General features: G+C 53.9%; 1 protein-coding gene across 1 annotated transcript; it reads right to left on the bottom strand.

Moving 5' to 3' along the window:
• Nucleotides 1-1,690: 1,690 nt before the first annotated feature.
• SLC26A11 (solute carrier family 26 member 11) lies at nucleotides 1,691-25,573 on the bottom strand. Its single transcript, XM_014863886.3, has 17 exons — nucleotides 25,466-25,573; nucleotides 24,166-24,401; nucleotides 23,395-23,587; nucleotides 22,905-22,990; nucleotides 21,297-21,376; nucleotides 19,758-19,900; nucleotides 14,301-14,476; nucleotides 13,801-13,873; nucleotides 11,559-11,609; nucleotides 9,457-9,517; nucleotides 7,287-7,342; nucleotides 6,963-7,103; nucleotides 5,685-5,812; nucleotides 5,270-5,369; nucleotides 4,710-4,843; nucleotides 3,339-3,411; nucleotides 1,691-2,551 (listed from the first exon to the last, which is right to left on the bottom strand). The coding sequence occupies exons 2-17, from the start codon at nucleotides 24,397-24,399 to the stop codon at nucleotides 2,460-2,462; spliced, it is 1,821 nt and encodes a 606-aa protein (XP_014719372.3). The 5' UTR covers nucleotides 24,400-24,401; nucleotides 25,466-25,573; the 3' UTR covers nucleotides 1,691-2,459.
• Nucleotides 25,574-25,580: the final 7 nt, after the last annotated feature.

Below are 25,580 nucleotides of genomic sequence, written 5' to 3'. Positions count from 1 at the left end.
GTAACGAGCGGGCATTCAGAGCTTGCTTCTCGCCCACCTAGCAGTGCTGGGCGTATACAGCTCAGCAGGCACCCTTCTCCACTCTGGCTGATCCAAACCCTGCCATTCTCAGCACATGGCTTCCGGAAGCACCAGGAACTCGTCTCTGTGCCAGCCAGCCAGAAACGGGGAGACAGCTTGGACGAGCGAGTGTGGAAGGCTTTCACTGGCTAGGCTTAGAAATGGCACACACACACGGGGGCTGGCCCCGTGGCCGACTGGTTAAGTTCACGCATTCTGCTTCAGCGGCCCAGGGTTTCAGTGGTTCAAATCCTGGGCACGGACACAGCACCACTCATCAGGCCACGCTGAGGTGGCATCTCACATGCCACAACTGGAAGGACCCACAACTAAAAATACACAACTATGTACCGGGGGCCTTTGGGGAGAAACAGGAAAAATAAAATCTTAAAAAAAAAAAAAGGCACACACACTTTTCATGTACTGTGATTGCAGTAACAAAATACCACAAGCTGGGCAGCCTAAACCACCGAAATTCACCAAAATTCACCGTCTCACAGTCCTGGAAGCTGGAGCCTGAGATCAAGGTGTAGTCAATGTTGGTTCCTTCTGGGAGCTGTGAGGGAGAATCTGTTCCAGCCCTTCTTCCAGCCTCTGGGGGTTTGCTGGCAATCTTTGTCATTCCTTGGCTTGTAGAAGCATTGCTCCAATCTCTGCCTTTTTGTTCACGTGGCGTTCTTGTGTGTGTGACTGTCCCAAACCTCGTCTTTTTCTAAGGACACAGCCATAGTGGATTAGGGCCCACCCTACTCCAGTATGAACTCCTAACTAATCACATCTGCAGGGACCCCATTTCCACACAAGGTCCCATTCTGAGGTCCTGGGGGGTAGGACTCAGCATATGAATTTTAGGGGGACACAATCCAAAGCACGACAGACGCCACTGACTGGATCTCAGTCACGTGGCCACACTCCGCACAAAGGAGGCTGGGAACTGCGATGGTATTGGTGACCTCGTTATCTCCTGGGTCAGCTGTACGCACCGCAGCAGCCAATGGGTGAAGAACATTTGATCAACTGTGCCATCAACAGAGCCACATGGGTCCTGGTCTATAGACCAAGGCTCAGAGAGCTTGTCTGGCTGCTGAGGCACAATGGCGGAGTGCAGCCCTGCATCTTCTGACACCGAGGTCCAAACTCCTTCCAGGCACTTATCTTTTCTTTTTTAAAGCTAATGTTTAATTATGAGCTAATACACTAAGGTACTGTTCTTTGAAAAATTAAACCATACATATACAGTTAAAATCAACCCAGAAAGTGTAGCACCAAGAAGTAATCACTTTTATCAGTTTGATGTGTATCCTTCCAGAACTTTTTTTAAACTCGAACATACATCATAGAATCATTGAGTGGGTGCGTGCACGCAAATGCTACCTTAAGGTGGGTTCCCTCTGCAACTTGCTTTTTTCAGTGAAAGATCTGCTAGTCCGTGTACTCCACCTCATTCCTCTGACTGCCACACAACCTTCCGCAGTTTGCATGTTCTGTGGTTAAGACACGCAAGGCTTGACCTCTAAAGATGATTGAAGTGAAACTTAGAACATACACCCCCTTGCCGAACGAGCAAAGTCCATGTGTAGGGAGCTAAGTAACCCGTGACACATACACGGAATAACATATCAGGTGGCCATTAAAAGTCACGTATTGTCTATTTATTATCACAATAAGTAATTCACAGCAATGACCACTTGAAAATGTGGATTACAGAGCACCACGTATGAAATGATCCACTCACATCAGACTGTGAACACACACCCCCATGCGGACACGTCCGAGTGCTGGAGGGAGGGGGTTTGGAACTAACACCAAAGTGGACTGGGGTGGGGGATGGTTTCCTGCAGTGTTTACGTGAAGCATTTACGATTTTTACAAAATCACCAAAGCTATTACTGTTTTAATTTAGAAAACACAAACAACAAAATTATTTTTAACAGACACTTTAAGTCGTTTGGCACACCTTGGTTTTCTTCGCATCAACAGCACAGACGGCGCCATCGAGGTTGGAACCCATCTCTGAGATGCCCACAGTGCCCCCCGCTTCCTCTGAAATCCAGGAAGGGGCAAGGGCTCAAGGACTGCTCTCCTAGACGAGGTTGAAGTCCCTGCTCCTTCCTCTCTCACGGGGTCTGTCATTCTAGAAGGTTCTCTCCTAAACCACTCTTGCAGAAAGGGTTCATGCCCAGGAAGAGAAGGCAGGTAATTTCGCAGTCATCGCAAACGAGGCCAGTGAGTCCCACCTGCGGCTCTCCAGGCACGGCTGCCTTCTTCCTCCCCCACGTCACCTGCTCAGGCTTTCTCAACCCCTCAGGCCAGCGCGTTTAGGAGGCGGCACCTGGCATCGCAGTGACAGGAACCTTCTGCGAGACTCTCCAAACATCACATGCCCATGGGTGGCCCAGTTAGGCCTTCAACAGGGCGACCTTGTGTTCCAGGACAGAATCCTCGCTGATGTTGTAGGGCTGGGACCCTGGTTCTTGCTTCAAGTATTTCTCTGCAGAAAACACAAGGTTTTCAAACACTAAGAAAGTGGAAGTGAGGACAGGTCAGCTCAGAGAGCGGGATTAAAGGCTGGCATTTCCGGGTCCTAGAGCACAGGGAGCTGAGGGTCCCCTGGGCCGGCGCCCTCAACCCTGCACTGCGTTTCACCTAAGTCTCCTTCAGTGCCTCCTCACTTTCAGTGCCATGAGAACCCTTTCGTATTGCTGGGTGGGTCCCCTCGTACGGCTGGGCCACAAGTGGTTCCTGCATCTCCTGCAGATAGCCATCTGAGCTGCTTCCAGCAACAACATGCATGAATCTTACAGATTCATGTTGAGTCGAAGAAGCCAGATGCAAAGAGTCCTTACGACTCCATTTATTTGATGTTCTAGAACAGGCTACACTGACCTACGGTGGAAGACATCAGAACGTGGTTACCCTTAGTGGGGTAACTGGGAGACAGCATGAGGGAACTTTCTGGAAGGATGGAAATGTTCTACATCTTGATACACCCAGCTGTATCCACCTGTCGGAACTCAAACTGCCCATTTAAGATCTGTGCATTTCACGGTCTGTAAACCGTGCCTCAATTAAAGACACACGCACCCCTAAGAAATAAAACCCCAGAGCAGGAGGGCCCCCTGCCAACGTGCCCACTGCCTCCCCAGCCATCCTCGCACTCCCCACTCTCGGACTCCGATCCTCCCGTTTCCCAGAGTTCCCGTCCTGCAGCCCTGATGCCACAGAGTCTGGGCGCACGGGCCTGTCTCGGCTCCCCCAGTGCCTCTGCCTGCACCCACCTGCTTCCTCCAGGGTGGAGAAATACTGGACGCCCTTAAGGTCAGCGGACAGCAGGACACGGAGAACGGGGACCTGACGGATACACAAACGTTAGTTCCAGGCAAGGATGATCCCGCTGCGGCACAGGAGGGCAGGCGGCCTGTGGCAGGCCCTGGGTCCACCGCCCTCTGGCCACCTCGCAGGCTCTCTCAGATCTCCGGGTAGGTACCACTTCCCCTCCACTCAGGGAAACGGACAGAAGAAACGCTGCCTCTGGGAAACGCTGGAAGAGGAACATTTTAAAACTGACACTCTCCGAAAGACACAAAGACAAGTGCTCTGCAAATATGACACAGGATATAACGCATAGTGCACAGATCTGGAGCCAGATGCCCCCAGTGAGAAGCCCGGGCCGCCACCCTTGCTGTGTGACCTTGGACAGGTTACTCGGTTTCTCTGAGCCTTGGTATCCTTGTCCCAACATGGGGATGATGATGATACCAACCTCACTGGTTGGTCGAGAATGAATAAAACCCTGGTAAGTACCAGCTGTGACCTACGCCCATGGCGCTGGGCTCCACGTGGTGCCTTGTTTCACAATGAGCTCACAGATGTCTCTCCCGAGAGGCTGTGGGACGTGCTTCAGTCCCTGTGTGCCACGTGTAGGATGTGGAAGGCAGGTGGCATTTAAGCACAACACAGACCACATCCCTGTGTTGCTGCTAGTCAGCCCCGCTCGCAGGCGCGGGGAGCTGGGGTCCCGCCGTCAACCCCGGCCCAGGCTGCGCCTGCTGGGAGGAACCCCTGCGACTGTGCTCTGAGGGTATCTGAACACCGCGAGGGGAAGCACGAATGCTGTCTGGAACAGCCCCAGGCGCTCTGACAGCTCAGGACAAGGATTCTAATAAATCTCTCCGGGACTTCCTCTGTCACCCTGATCAGTACAGTCTCTGGCAGAACCCTGTTCTCTCCAGTCTCCTGAAGCCCCCACGACATTTTTTTGTGTGCATTTCTGTACTTATGTGTCTGTTTTTGCTTCTTAAAATACAAGTTCCCTGAGAACAGGAACCAGCTCTCGCTCACTGTGCACCCCCAGTCCCAAGAGGTGCATGGAAGGGACACCCGCCAGCACTGACCTCAGGGAAGTGAGGTCACACATGCATTCCCTCAAGGGCAGGGGCTGCTGCTCCCCATTTCACAGAGAGGGAGGCGGAGGGGCCGAGGGGACAGAAATGGCTAGATGAGAGGCAGGGCCAGAGCCAGCAGAGGGCCCGGGCCCTGCACAGCATGGTGGCACAGCCCAGAGATGTCACCTTCCCACGGGGCCCAGCTTTTCCTCCCTGTGAACCACGGCTCCACTGTGGGTGGGCAGCAGCCCTGGGCTCACCCACCTGCAGGCCGACGAAGGCGAGGGTGACGCCCTGCTTGTGGAAGTCCTCCAGCAGCTCCCCGAGCCCCAGCACCACGGTATAGTCGATGCTGCAGATGTGCATGCACTCCAGGACCGCACAGCGAGGGGGCGATGCTGGGGAGACAGGCGTCAGCCGGGTCACACCGGAGGAGGGGGCCAGAGGCACGGGGGAGAACGAGGCCACCGAGCGCTCCGTCCCCCGGCAGAGAGGGGACAGGGTGGGGGGACCCGAGACAACAGCTGTTTGGGGACAGCGCAGCAGCTTCCTTCAGAGAGCAAACAGGCCCCTTTTCTTCCCTGAATACCAACTCCCTGGAAGGGGACAAGCATTGGGGACTGTCACCCTTGTTGCATGCAGACTGTGGGCACCCACTGGACACTGCTCTGAGATGCTCCGAGACCTCCTGGGCCCAAGAGTGGCGAGCTCCTCCCTGACAGCCAAGGGCGGGGCCGTGGGGTCCTGTGGGAGCCAGGCTGGGGTGCGGAGAGGCAGTACAGGGCCCAGAGTCACTGCAGTACCCCTCGCCCCGGTCCACGTACCTTCTAGGGCCCGGCTCAGTATTGCCTCCCGGAGGGCCTCGACCGCAGGGAAGTGCAGGCCACTGACCGGCTGCAGGACAAGCACTGGCCCCTCGGACACCTGGGGACGGCATGGGGGAGGCCAGTGAGTCCTGGAGGCAAGTCCAATAGGGCAGCTCTGCCAGGATTCGGGGGACAAGGGGTGCAGAGCTGGCAGGAGCCCTCACCCCACGCCCAGGGGGACAGCCCTGTACTTTACGACACAAGGACGATACCCGTCCACTAGGCAAACGGCCACTTGCAGTGCTGAGGGCGACGGTCACACCAACAGCTCAAAGCACAAGACAATGGAGACAAAGGGTCCTGCCACGGCCCACTTCCCCCACCACACCCCGAGGCCAGCAGAGCCCCTCTCGGAGGCCACACGGGCTGCTACCTGCATCTTGGGTCTGGCCACGGAGTGCAGGAGAATCAGCACGGACACCAGGGTCCCTGCCAGGATGCCGTACTGGACCTCCCAGAAGCAGAGCAGGAACGTCACGCAGAGGGGCAGCAAGTCCAGCCCTGGGAGAGAGGGGCCCAGCTGAGGGGTGGCCCCTCGTCAGTGAGCCCAGCTCCCAGAGACCTCTGCCTTCCCTCCGACCAGCAGACGAGGTTGGACAAAAGCAGAGTATTCGGGGCTTTTCGCATAATAGGTAAAGGTGTCATGGATCCCAAGCAGCCCTGGAGGGACCTCCGTATGGGGACTCGGTGACTGACGCTGCCGACGGCCATGCCAGCTCAGGGACGTGTTAGAGCAGAAAATCCTTCCCTGCCTGGACTGAGGGGCCGTTAAGACTTGCTTGGCCAGGCCCAGGCCCCCTGCCCTCTGGGAGGAGCCCACAGTGGGCACTTCTCAGGGGACTAAGAAGGGACTTGGAGACAAGGCCAGGGCTGCAACATGGGGGTCAGGGCCACCACAAAACCCCTCAGAAACCGTGTGACTTGGTCGAGACGCATGGCTTCTCTGAGTGGCAGAAGGAGGTGCCCTGGGCAAAGTGGGTGGGCTCAAGGGCAGCCCCGGATTCCACCCCCACACACATAGCTCAGACATGGCCCCCTCCGCCCTGGGCCTCCGCCCAGCAGTGGCATCTGCTATGTCCCACACAGCACATTAACTGAGGCCCAGCAGTGCAGTTTCATAGATCAGACACAATGCTTTAGGAACGGGCCCAGGCACGTGTTAGGTGCACAATCAAACCACGGTTCCTTTCACCGGATATCTCATGGGGCCAACGAAAAACCAAAGAAAACAAAACTTGTTACATTAAAGGAACTGCAGGTCCAGGGAATCCTTGAGCCACTGTGAGCGGAGGAGAAAGGGAGGCTGTTACACCGGACCCCACTGGTCATCCTGGAATGTCTCCCATCCCTCCCCCAGCTAGGCCGGCAGGGCACGGGGCCACTGAAGGCAGGTGACCAGGAGGGAAGGGCGGAGGGAGGGGAGCGTGGCGTGCCGCAGATGCGCTCAGCGCTGCGTAGAGCTGGTCCAGGGTGCTCTCGGAGGCCTGAGGAGCTGATGGGAGCCCCTTTTCCCGGCAACCCGCCCTCGGCCTGGCAGTGACACCTCCCAGAACTGCGTGACCCTCCCAGCTCCCACCCACCACCATGGCCCCCGGAAGATGGTCAGGGAATAAGCAATAACCTCCACGTTGACCAAGGAGGAAATACATACTCTTCACGCGCCAGAGAGTCCCGATGATCTTGGTGTCGAACAGGGGGGCCACGGCCATGATGATGACAGCAGCCAGGGCGGACTTGGGGATATAGTAGAAGAGTGAGGTCAGGTAGTCCAGCGACAGCAGCACCAGGACTCCTGCGGGGGCGTCGGAGAGCTCACGGCCCGACCTCGCGACCTCCACTCAGCCAGCGAGGAGCCCGGCGGGAGGGGCCGGCCCTGCACTCGGGGGACCGGCTGCTGCCCCGCGGTTCCCTGCTCTCCTTTCCTCCCATCCTTCTGCCTGGGCAAAAGGGGAACACAGTGCATGGGGGCGCTCACCTGTCACCAGGCCCCCTGCTGGGGTGCACACTCCCGACTGGGCGTTCACGGCCGTCCTGCAAGGCAATACAGAGGCCCATTAGTTGCTGTTGGACCCCAGAGAGCAGGGAGGCGGCAGTGCAGACAGCTGTGGCTGATCTCCCGAGATGGGGCTGCTCTCGAGGGACCACCTGGGCCCCACGACGTCAGCACCGAGTGGGAGAGGCTCAGGAGCACGAGGGAGCTTTGATGTCCCCTCACCAAAGGGAGATTTCTCGGACCTTCTAAATAACCCAAAGCAACCCATCAGCACATGTGAGAGAGGCCTAGCTGCAAATCGGAACAGCCTACAGAGGACCCGTGAAATAAAACTCGCCCCTGTGGGCTGAATTATGGCCCAGCCCAAATCCACATGCCGAAGCCCCCAGGACCTCAGACTGACTGTATCTGGAGAAAGAGCCTTCAAGACGTGGTTAGGTTAAAACAGGGCAGTTACTGTGGGCCCTCGTGCAATCTGACTGGCGTCCTTATGAGAAGAGGAAATTTGGACAGACAGACACCAGGCATCCGTGTGCAGAGGAAAAACCACGTGAGGACACAGTGAGGAGGCGGCATCTGCAAGCCAAGGAGAGGCCTCAGGAGAGACCAGCCCTGCCGACATCTGGATCTTGGACTTCCAGCCTCCAGACCGGGAGAACGTAAATTGTTGTTCAAGCTGCCTCGTCTTTGGTATTCTGTTGTGATCGCCCTACAAATGTAGCACGCTCCCCTACAATGGAATTCTCTGCTGCCACTAGAAATGAGGATGCAGATGCCTGTTTTTACTGCTATGGAAAGATGCTGACGATACTGTCAAGTCGGGGGAAGCCCACTTAACATATACACACGTTACATATGTAGATACACGAACACACAGGCACACGTAGATACACTGCACGAACAGGAAAAAACCTGAAAGGAGAAACTCCAAACTTCCAACAGGGAGGGTCTCCCTGGGTGGTGGAATCAGAAGTTAATTTTGCTTCTTTTTCGCTTCCATTTTGCCTGTTTGGAAAACTGCCCTCAGACAGAATGCCCAGAAAAGCCCCCTCTGCCGCAGGGCTGGTCCTCGGGCCCGCGTCTCCCTTCGCCATCACGAAGGCCACGGAGGAACCGCGACTGGATTTCAGCAGCAGGACAGGACGCTGCCTCGTTGCGCCCCCCAGGAAGCCCTCGCCACAACCTCTGCCCACCCATACTTCCTCCGGAAATAACTGTCCGTCTGTACATCTCCACGGAAGGCCATCTCGTAAGTCGCCGCTCACCTCTAAGGAGGGGTGCAGAAGTGTCACTAATTAAACATGCACAGACTTTTTTTCAGCACCCACTACATACAAGCTTCTGTGCAGACCCTGGGGGGGCACAAAAACGCCACCTTAATGGCACAAGCCTGTGATCCAGCTACGCCCACAAGACGAGAACACGTGAGTTCACCCGAAACACGGTTAGCAGTTTTGTTTCATAAACATTAACGCAGCACGTGCCGTGTCACCGGCATTGGTCTACGTGCTTTTCGTTTAATCCTCTAAGTGACTCTCTGAGCTAGGCCCGGCTATGTGCCCATTTTACAGACACTGAGGTGCGGGGAGGTTGGGCAGTGTGCCCTGCGTCCCCTGGGATGGGGTGTTTGGGGCCCTGGGAAGGTCCAGTACTCAGACAGAGTCAGGTCAGTGGTTCTGGGGACTCGGCCTGAGGGCCAGGCCTGCTGGCCAAGCCCTCTTTTTCCTTTCACCACAGGTCACTCTCCCGTCCTGTCCTCCTGCCTTCTAGCAACACCACAGTGGGGTCTGCGCTCGCCCCCATGCCCCACTTCCCAGGCAGAGCTGCTGTCCTTCCCACCCCCACTTCTTTCAGGAATTAACTCTGCACCAATATGCTGGGAGCACTCCAATGCACTGGCAACTTGTTAGTATTAGATTGCAGCACAAAGCAAGCTAGGTGAGATCCTGGAGGAGAGCAGAGCGAGCCCCACTCCTGCTTTCCCACGGATGCCAGGGCTGGCAGGGCGCAGACTTGTGCCGGGACAAGACTGAAACGGCGTCAGGACGTGGGCAGGGCCAGCAAGGGCAAGCTGGTTCTTTGAGCTGGACCAGGACCCTCTGAACTGGGCCCGGACCTCCCTGGAGGCACAGAGGAGGATGTGGTCACTCACCGTCCAAAGCTGCCTGTGACCGGGTAGGAAGAGACCAGGGAGCCCAGCATGTTGGTGAGGCCTGGGGAGAAAACAGAAGGAAAAGTTCAGTGGGGAAGGGGGAGAGCATAAAACAGAGGGAAAAAATAGATGAGATGGGAGGTGGCGGGAAGGGGAAAAACCAGAAATGAAACACAAGCATAAGAGAGGGGAGGAATTACGGGAGGGGGTGTCCTACATCTGCTGGGCTCGACAGCTCGTCCACACACACTCTCTCTTTCTCTTAGGGAAGGATGAAACAAACCATGATCTTCGCCAGGATTGCTGAGGTCGATTCCAGCTTTAAAATAACTCCGACTGCGGCCTTGCCCATGCACGTTAAAATGCCTTTTCCCTCTATAGCAGAAAAGGGAACCCCACCTCTCCAGAGGGGGCGGATGGCCGAGTTAGGCAAGTGCACACAGCCAGACCCAAGTGTGCGGAGGTCAGCTGCCGTCCACCTACTCCACTGAGTTGAGGGGTAGGAGATCACGGCTAGTCAGCTGACTTCCTCATGTGACACGGATTAACCTCTACTGGATGGAACCCTGCCTGGAGCCTGGCTGGGACCTGAGAACCGAGATACTTAAGCCCATGTTTATCACAATAGACCCCACTGGCATCTGTCTCACCCAGGGGCCTCCACAGAGACCACAGTCTGCCCCCGCTGTAAAATGGGGCCACAGGTTGAAGACCTGCTCTTGAGACAGCCTGAGGGGGGCCCCACTCAGAATCAGGCCCCCCTGGGTCCCATGGCCCAGCTCACGTCTGAGAATGTGGTCAGACATGAGCGGGCGCAGCAAAGGCTATGCACTGACCACACGTAGTCACCATGACTCCTTACGTGGGCTCCACAAAAGCTGGGTCAGAGACCCGAATCCGTGCAAAGCTGCTGATGGGGGGTCCCCTAGCGCTGGCGTTCTGTGGGACCCACGTCAGCCTCTTGCTATGCGTGTGCTGAAAGCTGCCTGGCCTGTCTCATACCACGGAGTCAGCAGCCCTTGCGTTAAATGTGTCCGCCTTAGTAGCCTCAGCTTCGTGACCATCACTTGTCACTTCTGTCTGTGTTGTGCTCTGGAACTCACTGCATCATCAGGAGAGGGGTTTTGTGCTATTTGTAGAAACGGGAACGAGATGCCCTGAGAACTCACATCGGCAGCATTTAATGGTGGGTGAATGGAGAAGTCTACAGATTTTCTCTGTCCAGGGGCCAGTGATTCCGGGGTAACCCCGACTCTACCATCTACCGTGAAATCAGAGAGGGGCACCCCCAACATCCCAGGTGTGACCCATCCCGGGGCCTATGCCCTTTGCTGTCAAGAAACCCAGTGGCTCGGCTCCAAAATGCTGCCATGAAGTAGCCTAGGCAGAAGTTCCCGGTGGACTCCTCCGGGAAGGAGCCCAGCGGCACTGCCTGGTTAGACCTGTGCCCGCCTCACGAGGGTAGGGAGGAAAGGCAGGAAGGCCTGGCATCCACAAAATTAAAATCAGCAACGATAACCAAATTTAAGATGCATGCCATGCTCTCAAAAGGAATCACCAGAGAGGCCAGATTGATGAAGACAAAACAAAAGAAACTAAATGTGACAGCTGGCACAGGCCCCATCCACAGCCGGGCAGCCTGGGGCCGACCTGAGGCTTCCCTCATCCACCTGCCTGGCCTGGGGGGAGGCCACAGGCAGGGGCAGAGGCAGCCAGGAGCCCCACAACCAGTGGGCTCACCCGAGGCTCCATGTGGCCTCGTTCTTCAGTAATCTGACTCCTCCCCCAGCCCCAAGCTCCTCCTCCCACCCCAGGTGGAACATTCCAGGCATTCCTCGGCACAGAATCAGGCTACAAACCTCATGGTCCGGTACACAGCAAGCACTCAATAAGATTCAGCCAGACTGGACACCAGATGCCAGCTCCCTCCCTACTCCCAGTGATTAAACTGGACCATGTGGAGATGTGAGAACGACTCCACGCTAATATTTCAAAAGGGCCTGCTCCTTGCCCCTCATCTTGAGCATCACCATATGGGCACAACGGGAGTGACACACAGAGGAGCACACCCAGACCTCAGGGGAGCCGCCCTGCAGCCTTACCGATGGCCAGCAGCTCCTGGTTGGCGTCAATGCGGTAATTATTTTGAGAAGCTAAAGAGAAGAGACAATGAAATCACTGTCACTAGATGTATGACATTATCAGAAAATGCTCATGAAATGAAAAGATAGGTTTTACATTCCTGTCTACAGCCTTGTCTAGGTTTTGTAAATATAAACATATAAACACATATACAGTATCTACATACACACAAATGCACATGCGTGCGTGTCGTGTGCGTCACACACAAACGCAGAAAGCCAGACAGCAGAATGGCAACGGTAGTTAATTGAGATGGTGAGGGAGGTTTCAGGTGCTTTGTTTCTTTATCCATTCCTGCACTTTCAACAATTTCCACAATAAACATCTATTGCTTTTATAATAGAGAGGAAAAGTTCTAAACCAAAAACCTCTCTGACTACAAATCAGGAAAACTAGAAGGTCACAGATGAGGCCACCCCAGAGAGATGAGCAGGCAAAGATTTACGGGGAATCAGGGGGGCCTGAACCTAGGACAGAGGTGGGCAAACGTCTTCTGTAAAGGGCCAGACTCTAAGTATTTGAAGCTTTGAGGGCTGCGCTCCCTGTCGCCACTACTCATCTCGCCGTTGCAGCCTGAAGCAGCTGGAGAACTCGTCAGCAAGCGAGCCAGATCGTTCCAATAACCCCTTCTTTGTGAACTGTGAAATACGGATTTCACATACTTTTCATGTCTCCCAAAATACTAATCTTCTCTAGATTTTTTCCAAACATTTAACAATGTAAAAGCCATTCTCAGGTCACGGGCAGCTGCCCTGATTCGGGAAAAGGACAAGCTTTACAAACTAGAAGAGGAGGTCAGCTGACTCTAAAAGAAAACGGAAAGTTTTCTAAGATGAATAAAAGCTGGAAGATGCAGATTCCAAGACACCCCCCAAAAAATTATCAGAAAAACAAAAACTGAACAAGAGAAATGTGAACTGAACATGTTGCAAACTGAAATGCAGCGTGATCTTGAGCAACTGCTGGTGTCTGAAAAGGAACACCCTTTAGAATGGAAGTTCTCCTTGGAATGGTGTCAAGGTCAAGATGCCGGAACTTCAGAGAAGGAAATTTACTCCTGGCTGACAACCTGGGCTGGGCAGTAAACACAATCTACATAGTCAACAACAACATAGATCCCATTTACTGGGTTTTAACCTCTAGAATTAACCTATACCCAAACACAAGGAGGATTCAACTATGTTGCAGAACGGGGTGAAAATGTCCTCCAGCGAAGTCCCGCGGACCTACGAGGGAAGGGAGGGGACACGTTGAAACAGCCTCAACGCACGTGGAGGGAATCAGAGCACTGAAGACGAATAGATGCTTAGATTAATATTTCCCGGCCTCGCTGAGGGCGAGCAGGGGACAGGCCCGGTGTGCTCAGCCAGCTGGAAAGGGCACGTCGTTAAATTTTTAGGAGTGTTGTGAGCTGGTTATTAAAAACAGCATTATCAATTAAATGAAAACTCTCAATTAAATTACATTAAAAGCAGAGATAATACTTAAACGTGTCGTTCCTAATGATTCTGCTACATTTCACTGTGACTGTGGAGGTTATCTAACTGCGCCTGTGCGGCGGACGGTGGCTACGGCACACCTCATCCCAAGCTGGGGACGTTCAAACTCCACGTTCGGCTCGACATCGGCCGGGGGTCAGGTGAATTTACACCCCAGGAAGTGCAATTGGCAAAGGCTAAATGCAGGGGCTTTTATTTCCACAGGCTGTCCAACATTTCCAGCCACCACTGGAAGGCGTTTTTTTGTTTGCTTTTTTGTTTTTGTGAGGAAGATTGCTGCTAAGCTAACATTTGTGCCAACCCTCTACTTTATGTGGGACGCCGCCACAGCATGGCCTGACGAGCAGTGCTGGGTCTGCACCCAGGATCCGAACCTGTGAATGCCGGGCTGCTGAAGCAGAGTGTGCGAACTTAACCACGACACCACTGGGCTGGCCCCTGGAGGGCATTTTTCATTGTAAATCCATCACTGTTATAGATTTTTTTTAAAAACATGAGCATGTATTACTTGGATAAATACTCAAATTTTTAAAAATAGAGCAGACAAAAGCAAGCAAGAAGGTAGGAGGGCCAAGGCGTGAGGGCAGGTGTGGGGGGATGGGGCGGGCATGGGGGCGGGGAGGAGGTACAGGGACGAGGCGTGGGGATGAAGCAGCGGGCATGAGGTGCAGGAGCAGGGGCAGGGGTGGGGCGGGCGTCTTACCGAAGGACTTGGCCACTGCGATGCTCTCCAGGAGACCCATCAGGGGCACCACGGCCAGCCCTGCCCCCATGACCTGAGAGAGGAGAGAGGGTGGGTGAGTGGCCCTCTGGGGAAGGTGAGGATGGGTGTGCCCAGGCAGTGGCCCTCCAAGGCGGGCACGGCTCTTCCACATCTAACAGAAGCAAATGTGCTGCAGGCTGTGAGCTCACACAGGCGAGGCAGTGGCTCCTCATCAAGCAAGGAGCAAGCCGCAGAGCAGAGTACAGCCAATTCCTGCTCTGCCAGGATCCACAGTGGGAGGAACACCCTGGGCTCAAGGCAGAAAAATCAATGTGGAGTCCCCTGAGGCTTGCCCAAGGTGGAATTCTTTCACACCTGTCCCTGCACCCAGAGGTGGCCCTTGCTGAGGACTCAGCTGTCCTAGCTGAGCCCAGAGCTCCCTGTCACTAAGCAGATACATTACAGGAACAGAACCGGCCTGGCTCCCCATCTCTACCCACCTGTACCATCTCGGTGAAGGAGACTGTCCCGTTGGCGGTGGTCACTGAGAAGGGAGGGGTCCGGACTGGAGGGAGCCCCTCGGCTATCTCCCCAGTTAGAACGAAGGGCTGGTATCCGGTCACCTCGAAAGAGTACGCAACCAGGGCGGCAAAGGAGACCACAAGGGCATTGCGAGCTAGGACAGAGAGGGAGAGGCTGTCGGTGTAACTTGGTTCCTCTGGGTAGCTGGGGTAAATACCCGCAGGAAGCAGAAGACCCAGCCCAGCCACGACCCCTTCCAGGCCAGCCTGGGAAACGACACAGATACAAGCAAACGCGTGGCAGGCACGAGCACATGACACCATGGAAAACAAAGCCGTTGGTTAGGATCAGGGTCAGGGCAGTGACACACAGGGCCAGTGTGCAAGTCATCTGCTGGTCACCACCATCTACTGGTGACCACACAGCCGACAGCACAGCTGACAGCACAGCTGGAAAGACACTTTGACATCAGATGTCCAGGGAAGATTCCTCTTCAGAGTAAGACGCAGTGAGAGAGCAGGCTTACTCTGCAGCCGGAAACAACCGACAACTGAACAAAATGCATGGAACAACGGTTTTCAATGCTGGATGTAAAGATGCTGGACATAAAGGCACGAAGGACGATGATCCCTTGAGATGGGACACAAGGGAGGTGAGCCTGCGATGGCCCTGTAGCTGATGGCCTCGAGCGTCTCTAGTGTGTGGGGTGTGGAGGGGGCCCCCAGCAGAGCCTGGGGTCTCTCTGATGGAAGAGGCAATGCTGGGAGTCCAGGGACATCATGGCGGCTGAGCTTGACAGGAAAGCTCACAGGAGAGGAGATGACCCCACCGAGAGAGCTTGGAGACCTGTGGAGGGCCCCCCGTGGGTGTGCAGCAGAGAACTAGCAACCCACACCTATGAGGAAACTACAACGCAAACCGGGGAAAGAGACACCCAAGAGGGTTAGAAGGGATGACCCCTGACACGGGCCAGGAACAGTTTGTGTCCCCAGCAGCCAGAATGAAAACCTCATAACTCACGGGGCATCAGGTACTCAGTCAGGATTTACCCCAGCAGCAGAGAAATTCGCCCTGGACCTGGGGTTGCAAGTTATCACTGTAAAAGGCTAGACAATAAATATTTTTGGCTGTGTGGGCCATCCAGTCTGTTAAGATTACTCAACTCGGCTGTTATGGCACAAAAGCCACCAGAGGCAATACAGAAATGAATGGGAGCCGCTGTGTTTCAATAGAGAACTGGAACACAATTCCAGATTTGGCCCATTGGCCATGGTTTGCCACCATCAGCCAACGCCTGCTCTAGAATGAACACCACTCTGTTCTAGCCTACCAAGCTTAAGAAAAAGACCCGAATGGATCAAAGTATTCCAAGCAACTTAACTACTTCTCAGAACAAAGCTCATGAAGATTTCTAGAATACAAGAATATCCAGCACCCATCAAGGTCAAACTCATGACATCCAACTGAAATCACAAAATCCAGTGAAAAATCACCAGGCGTGCAAAGAAGCAGGAAAATATGACCTATAATGAGGAGAATAATCAATCAATCAAAACTGACCCCCAGTGACACAAATAGGACAGAATGAGCAGTCAGGACACTAAAAGGAGTAAGCGTACCTGTACTCCACAGGTTCAAAAGCTGGTGGGAAGATTAAGTATGTTAAGTAGAGACGTGGAAGACAGACATGAAAACCACAATGTCTAAGATGAAAAAACACCAGATGTGATTAACAAAAAACTGGATATTGCAGGAAAAAAGACAAGTGAACTTGAAGATGTGGCAACAGAAACCATCCAAAATGAAACACACAGAGGAAAGAAAGATTAAAAAACTGCACAGATCATCAATAGTGCAGGACAATTTCAAGTAGCCTAATTATATGTATCAGAGTCTGCAAAGAAAATCTGAAGGGGGGGGGGCAGTACAAAGATCCAAAGAAATAATGGCTGGATATTTTTCCAAATTTGGTGAAAACAGCAAGCCCACACATCCAAGAAGCTCAATGAATCCCAAGCACAAGAAACACCAAAAGAACCCACACCAAGGCACATCACAATCAAACCGCCCCAAACCAGTGATAAATAGACTATCTTAAAGTAGGCAGAAAAAAGGGTCAATTACAGAGGAACAAAGATAAGAACGGCATACTTCATGTTGTAAGCAAAGCGGCCAGGAGACAGCAGAATCGATCTTTAAGGCACAGCCATGCACCATATAACGGCGTTTTGGTCAATAACAGACTACATATATGATGGTGGTCCCACAAGATTAGTACCATACAGCCGAGGTATGTAGTAGGCTATACCATCTACGTTTGTGTGAATACGCTCTGTGATGTTCGCACAGCAATGAAATCACCTAATGATGCATTTCTCAGAAAGTATCCCCTTTGTTAAGCAATGCATGACTGTACTGAAGGGGAAAAAAACTGTCTAGAAATCTATATTCAGCAAAACTAACTTCCAAAAATGGGAGCATAATAAAGTTTTTTTTGGACATACAAAAGCTGAAAGAATTCATCACCAGCAGGCCTGCACGACAAGAAAACATACAGGCGGTCCTTCAGGCAGAAGGAAAATGATACAGGTGGAAATCTGGGTCTACACAAAGGAATGAAGAGCACCAGAACGAGTGACAATGTGGGTAAGCATAAAAGACTTTGTTGTTATTATTTATGTCTCTTTAAAAGTAACTGCATGTTTAAAGCGGAGGTGATTGCTGTGGGATTTGTAATAGATGTTAAAGAAAAATATAAGACAACAATAGCACAAAGGCTGGAAGGGGAGAAACAGAAGTATCCTAATCCTGTCATAAGTTCTTATATGAACACGAAGTTGAATGCACACTGCCTGAAAATAAAGATGTAGACAATAAACCCTAAAGCACCCACTGAAAAGCAAAAAACACACAGGCAACAGTGATAGCCAATAAGCCAATAAAGGAAATAAAAAGGAGTCATAAAAGATACTCAATCCAAAAGATGGTAGAAAGACAGGGAAAAGGGAACAAATGAGACAAATAGGAAACAAATAGAATTATGTTAGATCTAAAGGCAAACATATCAATAATCACATTAAATGTAAATGGCATTATCCCCAGTTAAAAGACAGAGATTGTCAGATTGGATTAAAACACAAAAACCCATCTATATACTTCCTACTAAAAACATAATTTAAACAGAAAGACACAAGTTAAATATTTTAAAAATGAAAGCATAGGAAAATCTATGCTAATACTAATCAAAAGAAAGCTGGAGTAAGCTCTCTATCAGGAAAAGTAGATTTTGGAGCTAAGAAGACTCTCAGGGATAAAGAGGGTTATATCAAGAAAAAATTGTAATCCTACGTGTGCATGTAAATGCAAAGTATGTTCTCTGACCACAGTGGAATTAAATCAGAAATCAACAGCAAAATATTAACTGGAAAATCCCCAAATATTTGGAAATTAGCTGCTAAATAGCACCCGATTCAAAGGAGAAATAAAAGAAACCACTTCTAAATAACCCATGGGTCAAAGAAGAAGTCAAAACGGAAATCAGAAAGCACCTAGAACTAAATGAAAACGAAAACACAACCTGTGAAAACTGTGGGGTGCAGCTAAAGCAGTGCTGAGAGGGAAACATACAGCACTGAACATCTATATTAGAAAAGAAGAAAGGTCTCAAATCAAAGACCTGAGCTTCTGCCTTCAGAATTCGAAAAAGACAAAGTAAACCCAAAATAAGCAGAAGAAAGGAAATAATAAAGATCTGCCTTGTCCTAGCTGTGTGACCTGGAGAAGTCTGTCTTAATTGTTTCTTTTGCCTTTCATAGCCTCATTCTCCTCACTGGCAAAACGGGGAAAATATCATCCCATCCTCAGGCCTCTTATGAGAATCAAAAGGAGTAACGTGTGTGAAGTGCTTTATAAGCCATAAAGCACCGTATGTCAGATTACGACTCATTCCACTTCTGCACGGCTCCCCTTTTCCATCTGAAAAGGGGAAGAAGTGACATAAGGATATGTTGGAGCTCAAGAGGCACAAACTGCCAAACAAAGTACTGCTATAGATTAACTGTCCTCACTCGGCTAAAATACAAGCTTGAACGATGACTTTTTTAAAAAAAACAGTTGGGAGCTCGCTGACTTCCTAAGGCGATGCCACATGTCCTGGAGAGAAAGGAGACAGCAGCTCCTGAGAAACCCACGGGGTTTCAGAGCAGCATTTCTGACTTGGCATGCCTACCAATAACCTGGCGAGCATGTTAATCTGCAGGTTCTGAGTCAGAGGTCTGGGTTGGGCCTGCGAGTCTGCATTTCCAACAAACTCCCAGGAGATGCACAGGCTGCTGGTCCGCGGCCACATTTTGAGGGTCAGGGTTTTAGAGAACAGAGCATTTATCTGTTTCACTATTTCACAGACGACTGAACTAAAGCTCAGACACTTTGGCAAGTGACCTGTCCAAGATCAGATGCTGGGGAAGCGGTGAAGCTGGGCTTTGAAACCAGGTAATCTTACTCTAAGCCCAGAGCTCTTCCACCCTACTGAGCGCTCAGTGTTTACCCACGGCCTCTGGTCTGCAGAATGGTGTCTAGTGAGCGACTCTAGCGACTGGCGACCAGCCTGAGGAGGTGGAAGTGACTCAAGGGGCCTCTCCCTCCTACAGCTAGCTGGACTTCACGACCACGGAAGAGCAGGGCCACGCTGGGGCTGATTTCCTTTCCCTTCTGCCCTGGGCAGGTTCAGCAGATCCCAACGCTCCCTTGCTGTCCTGTACCTGCCTTCCTCTCTGGATGTCACCGACCGGCAGCTCAGCCACAGGGACCTCTGAGGGGAGGTTTCCACCCTCCAAGAGATGGCCCTTCAACGAGCAGATGGCCTCCCTGAAGGCCCCAGTCTTACAGCCTTTCTTTATGGATCCTTTTCTTAACTGTGACTCAACCTGTGGATTCCACGCCTGAAGCAAAATGTTTACCCCAGCAGGTGCACCGTTAACACACAACCAGCTGGTCTCAGTGAAACTTGTTTTCTCCCCCAAGGACATGAGTGCACACCAGGGTTTCTGGACTTCGGCACTACTGACATTTTGCGCAGGTCATTCTTTGCCGCGGGAGGCTGTGCACTGCAGGACGTTGAGAGGCATCCCTACCTCTACCCACTAGACGCCAGTAACAGCTTCGCCCTATAGTGTCAACCGAAAATGTCTCCAGACATTGCCAGATGTCCCCAGGGAGGGAAATCGCTCCTGATCAAGAACTGCTGCAAAACAGTGTTCTCAGCCTCGGCCGCGCATCACAAGCACCCAGCGAGTTTGAGACACCCCAGGGCCCACGTCACGTCCAGACCAGTGACATAGGAATCTCTAGGGGTAGGACTCAGGGCTCCCACGGTGACCACAACTTGCAGCCCAGGCTGTGCAGGACAGCAGTTCCTCAGCCAAAAAGCCCCTCACCTGTGGTGGCAGTCCAAACCAGCCCATGGCTGAGCCGCACGCCGGGGGGCATCTCGGGATGGACAGGAGGCACGTGGTCCCGCATCAGCTTCAGCACCAGCAGCAGCACCATGCAGACCAGCCCCAGCACTGCATCGCCCACCCTGCAGACAGACACCTGGTTGCTGCCCAACTGGCCAACCGCACATGCCTTCTGGCCTTTGGTTGCCACTTCTGCAGGAAAGCTTTCTCTCTTGATTGCTCTTTTCGCTTTTTCCTAAGAAACTGCATCTCTGTTCTATTTCAAAACTTTACTCAAAGCTCAGTAAGTACACAGGCTGCGCGGGACTGGGAGTGGAGGCCCAGGCCACCACGGCAGCAGGGCTACTGGTCTCGTTTTTTGTTTTTTTTTTTTTAAAAGATTTTATTTTTTCTCCCCAAAGCCCCCCAGTACATAGTTGTATATTCTTCGTTGTGGGTCCTTCTAGTTGTGGCATATGGGACGCTGCCTCAGCGTGGTTTGATGAGCAGTGCCATGTCAGCGACCAGGATTCGAACCAACGAAACACTGGGCCGCCTGCAGTGGAGTGCTCGAACTTAACCACTCGGCCACGGGGCCAGCCCCTGGTCTCGTTTTCAGTCACGTCGTTCTCTGCGCTACAGATGCCTCGTCAGTTCCACAGACTTAGGACTAAACAACCCTTTCATTTCTGACAGTCTACGATGCTCTCCAACTGGTCAGTCTCCACTTCCGTTGCCCCCCAGGAGAGTGACCCCCACCGCTGCATCTCAAGGGCCAGGGAACCCCTGGCTTCCATTGGGTTCAGTCCCCAGAAAGCCTCAGCAGCAGCTCAGAAGGGGAGAAGAGGACGGTGACAGGTGTCCCCCACTCCCTCCAGGCATCAACACTGCTTGCCCCAGGCAGCCCCCCTACAATTCCTGACAGATCATTTCTTCCTCTTGCTCCTCTAGCCAGAGAGGAGTCCTGGCTGCAGGCTGGGCTCATCTAGGAGCAGCTCTTGTTTGTCCCTCTAACCTGCCTGCCCCCTGGGAGGGACTCCTCCACCTGGGGGAGGTGCATGCTGCAGGAACCCCACGACCAGCTGCCTTGCTCTCATACTCTCTCTACCTGCCGTCTCGTCCTTGGCCACCTGAACATTCTGCTGGCATCTCCTCCTCCTCACTGAATAGCAAACCTGCTCTTCCTCTTTGCGGTGTCTCCCCATCCCACCACCCAGGAAAGCTCTGCACGGGGTCGTGCTGACTGGCTCTCAGGTTTCTGGGAGCAGAGCTTCTCAAACCTCACCACGCACACCAGCCACCTGCAGTTCTGTTAAACCTGACTCTATTCAGCAGGTCTGGGTCAGCCCGAGAGTCTGCATTTCTAACCAGCTCCCCCGGGGTGCTGATGCTGCTCTGGGAACCCCTGTTTGAGCAGCAAGACCCCAGAGGATGGAATAAATGCCACCCAGGAGTGGAAATGGGGAGGGGGTCGGGACAAGGGGTCTGGGAGGAAGAGCTTCCTTATATGGGGGCAGAATCACAGAACCATTGGGGTACCTGGTCTCTCCGATGTTGCGGAAGGTGTGATAGACTTGCAGGAAAAACTGCCGAGGGATGTTTTGCAGTCCCAGGAGACTCTGCTCAAACAGAGATTCTGATCAGACAAGCTTCCCCTGAAATGAAACCTGAAGCGTGAGGCCCCTCCCTTGCAGCATCTCAGCAACGTGTAAATCCAGAATCCTCCGCCCCCAAGGTCCCTTCCTGGGGGCACATCTCAGGGCTCTCCAGGGACCATCTACCCATTCCCAAAGCCCCCAAGGGCAGATCTCAAAGTTATCCTTGGGGGAAGGGCATTTCACAACGTTTGTGGGGAGCGACACCTCTCTGAAAATTATTTCCATTTCTGAGGAAAATCAGCCCGGGAGATCTCAAAGCAGGGAGACCGGTTCCACCACGCCCTGGTCCGAGGTCCAGGGTCCGAGGCCCCAGCCCTCCCACCCCGCCGCTATTGGCTCATAGCCGCGTCCGTCATTCAGAAGCCCGCCCACCACTGTGCAAAACGCGCCGTCATTGGTCCGAGGTTTCGTCCGTCACTCGGAGTCCGACCTGCCGGGCACGACCCTCCCCGCTGGAAGGAATAACCAAGGTGAGCTCCGGACTGAACAGCCCCGAGGGCTCTGAGGGCCTCCAGGGAAGGGGGCTGGAGGAACCCCCCAGGCCTGTCACCACGACCCTGGTCCTCCATCGGGAGGGAGAAGGGGCTCTACTCTGTGCTTTCTTCTTTTATGGGCTTGAGACCCAGTGGGGAGCGTCAGATGGGTAAGTGGAGGCCCAGACTCCCAGGGCTGTCAGGGTCCCAAGGACCCCAAAATCCACTGAGCACACAGCCCCCAGGGTGGACCGACAATGGCTTCTGCCCAGGTCAAGAGGAACCCACCTGCACCCTAGCCTAGGCTCACATGGCTGTGATGACCTAATCAAGGTTTTAATGACTTTGGGGGGTCTAGTGTCCCCAAGTACTAATGCATAAAAAGGCTACCCTCTATGCAGATTACAATCATATAAAGGCGCATTCCTGACATTAAAAATGAAAGCTATTGGTTCCAGAATAAAGGACAAACCATCCCACGAAACAGCACTTGCCAAGCTTCCCTGATGTACATAACACATAAATCGCATTCGCCCACACCTTTCTAAGTTGCTTCCTCCTCTCGAACTGGAGATGATGACAAACCTCCCTCCCGGGGCTGTGGTGAGGATCAAACACAGGGAAAGTGTGTAAGCCAGTCCCCAGCCATAGTAGGAGGGCAAGAAGTGCTAGGTACTTGATTCTCACACACATATCTCCTGTCCTCAATCTTCTCACTCCCCTCCATCAGGGAAGACTGTCATGGGCCAGCCTGGAGCAGAGCCTGGCCGTGGCTCATGGATGGCAAAACTCTACCAAGAGCAGTGCTGTTGTTACTGGTCCCCCAAACTACCTGTTGTAGAATCTGACCTTCACCCAACATCTCCCCAGAGGGATCATTTTAGTAACAGAGACCCATGTGAACAGTGCATGCTTCGAGCTCAGGAACAGCAGGACGTCGACTGGCCCGCATATATCAGGACCTGGCTTTGGTCCTGCTACCCTACAGGTGTCCCAGTGCCAACTAGCATGCCTACCTTGATCTGCCCGAATCCGATGGTGACGGCAGCAGCGGATGTGAAACCTTTAATGACGGGGCAGGAGATGAAGTCCAGCAGGAACCCTGGCAGGCCAAGAGGGAATACCAAGCTGGTCCCAGCTCCACCCGGTCCCAGAGGACACAGGCGGATGTAGGCCGAGAGAGGTGACGTGGGTGGGATTAGGGCTAAGGACTCATGGGCAACATGCCCTGTGTGGACTGGTTTGGACAGCAAGAAATGGAGGCTAGGGTCTGAGGCCCTCGACACTTCTCCAAGTGTCCTGGCCTCTAAACAGAACAGGGTACAGGCTGAGGGCACCCCCCCCCACACACACACACACACTCAGGGATAGCCCTTGAAATGCACAGGAAAAAATGCTCAGGGTGTGGGCATCTCCAGGAGGCAGGTACCCGGGTACCCCAGGAAGAGCAGAACCACAGCGCACGCTTCCCCCGCCCCCAACGGCAGGAAAGCCTGAGAACCTTACCCAAGCGCAAGAACCCCATGGCCAACTGGATGCAGCCCGATAGGAAGGCCAGCAGCACAGCATAGGCGGGCTCATGGAAGGTGTAGCAGGAGACCAGGAGGGACATGATGGCCGTGGGGCCCAGAGTCACATCCTTGGAGGTGCCCAGGAAGAAATACACGAAGCACCCCATGAAGGCAGAGTAGAGGCCGTACTGTTGGCAGAGAGAGCGATGAGCACCTAGGAGCCACCAGGCACACCCACGGTGTCCCTGGTGTAGACGCCTGAGCACACGTATCTGTGTGTCCATTATGTACTTTGGGCACACCAGCACATCCAGGCAGGGTAAACCACTCACTCTCTATCATCCATGGGTGTGGACCTGCTGATTAAGGGACCTCCTTTCTATCTGCACCCAAGCGGGGCCTTGGGGACTATCTGTGGGAGCACAAAGGCCTGTGTGCTTCTCTGTGAGTCTGCGAGTCTGAGAAAGCATTCTTAAGGCTACAGTGAGTCATCCCACTAGCCCCATTAGGCAATTCAGAACTAGCCTGGTGCCTGTGTGTGACAAGTGCCACAAGAGCAGTTTCAGGGGCGTGTGTCTGCCCAAAGGTAGTCACATGCTCTAGACCATAACCCAAGGCTTCCTGGGCCCCCTGGGGCAGGAGCTCTGGGTGCCCGGATTGTCTGGAAAGGATACTATGCATTTTTACTCTGCTTCTCTGTGGGTGCTGAGGCCCAGAATGGGGTCAGGCCATGGGGAGGCGATGTGGCTGGGGACAGACATCTCACCTGAGGCGGGAGTCCAGCCACTTCAGCGTAGGCCAGCGCCTGGGGAATGACCGTGAGCCCGACCGAGAGCCCGGCGATGAAGTCCATCTTCAGCCACTGCATGGAGTAGTCCGGCAGCCAGGCCAGGATGGGCAGCCTCCTCTGCACAGCCGCAGGAGAGCAGCAGCAGGCCTGTGGGGCCATCCCTGCACCCGAGGGCCTGGCCTGACCCAGCGCCTTCACAGAGGAGGGCATGCCTGGGGTGGGCGTGGGGGCAACACAGACACCCAGTCAGGATCCCAGGCTCAGAGAACCCAGCAATGGGCAGGGGGCCCAGGGGCATCAGGAGCGGCACAATGCAGTTCCCTTCTAGGGGGTCTGAGCCAGATGGGTTAACCCCCACCCCCCTTGCTGGAAGAGAGAGGAAGCCAACAACCTGTGCGGAGCCGGCCTCAACCAAAGGTGGAGTGGCCCCTCCCCTGCTCTCTGCTCTCCCTGAATCCCACCCGCCCAGACCCCAGGTGCCCTCTCTCCCTCCATCACTTGCCGGGAAGAATATGATAAAGGATTTCTCAATGAGAAGCCTAAACACTAATTAGACCAGGGTTTCTCCTCCCAGGAGATTGCTTTTTTTTTTCCCCTCCCCACGCAAGTTTTCGGGAGCAGCACAGAGAGACACAGGGTCCATGCGGGCACCCTAGTCTGGCTGGTGGGGTGTGTTGGGGGCACTGGAGGCCCTGAGGGCCCCGACGCATTCCAAGTGCGCACCATGGCGAGTTCCACCCACTACTGCGCACTGCGGCGCAGGCGGGTGGGGTGGGGGGGGGGGGTCTTCCATCCTGAGTCTGCGCATTACGCCAACCCCCACCTGTGGCATTCGCATCCCTAGAGGGGCCTCGGGGATTCTAGTTGGTTCTGGGAGAACGTCAGAGACTCCTCCATTAATTCAAGGTGCTCAACACCCTCTAGGGTCCTGGCGCCCCACTGCGCGCAGAGCCAGCCTCAGACCACCCCCCACCCCCGGCCCCGGCGGGGCTACTCCGGGCAAAACCCGGCTCCCACCCCCGAACCCAGCCTGGGGTCTAGGGTGGAGACCCCACGTCGGCTGACGGTCCGCTGCCTGCCGGCCCCAGCAAGGCCGAGGGCGGCGGGAACCTGAGTCGGGACGCGGTGGGTGGAGAGCCGGGATCCCCACGGGAGGAGCCCGCACCCTCGGATCCCGCGTCGGCCGCTGCCGACGACCCCGGCCGGTCCCGGCAGCTCGCCCACCCCGCCCCGGGTCCCGCACCCCGCCACCACCCGCCACCCGCCGCGGACTCACCGGGCGCCGGAGATCGGGGTCTCCAGTGTCGCCACAGCCAGATCTGCAGGAACCGCAGCGGGAGGGGGAGCGAGGGGCGGAGCCTGTGTGCACGTGACCTCGGGCCGAGGCGGGC

This window comes from Equus asinus, chromosome 13, assembly GCF_041296235.1.
Source record: "Equus asinus isolate D_3611 breed Donkey chromosome 13, EquAss-T2T_v2, whole genome shotgun sequence".
NCBI lineage: Eukaryota > Metazoa > Chordata > Mammalia > Perissodactyla > Equidae > Equus > Equus asinus.
The sequence above is the reverse complement of the archived record's forward strand: the minus strand, read 5'-3'. Positions and strand labels throughout refer to the sequence as shown.

Bases quoted from the DNA above. Each gene is read 5' to 3' on its own strand.
- SLC26A11 (XM_014863886.3), bottom strand. From the start codon at position 24,399: ATGCCCTCCTCTGTGAAGGCGCTGGGTCAGGCCAGGCCCTCGGGTGCA. The intron at 7,104-7,286 runs GTGAGCGCCCCC...ACGCCCCCGCAG, and splicing joins AGCAGGGGGCCTGGTGACAG to GAGTCCTGGTGCTGCTGTCG. The intron at 5,813-6,962 runs GTATGTATTTCC...CCTCTCTCCCAG, and splicing joins GACTCTCTGGCGCGTGAAGA to GGCTGGACTTGCTGCCCCTC.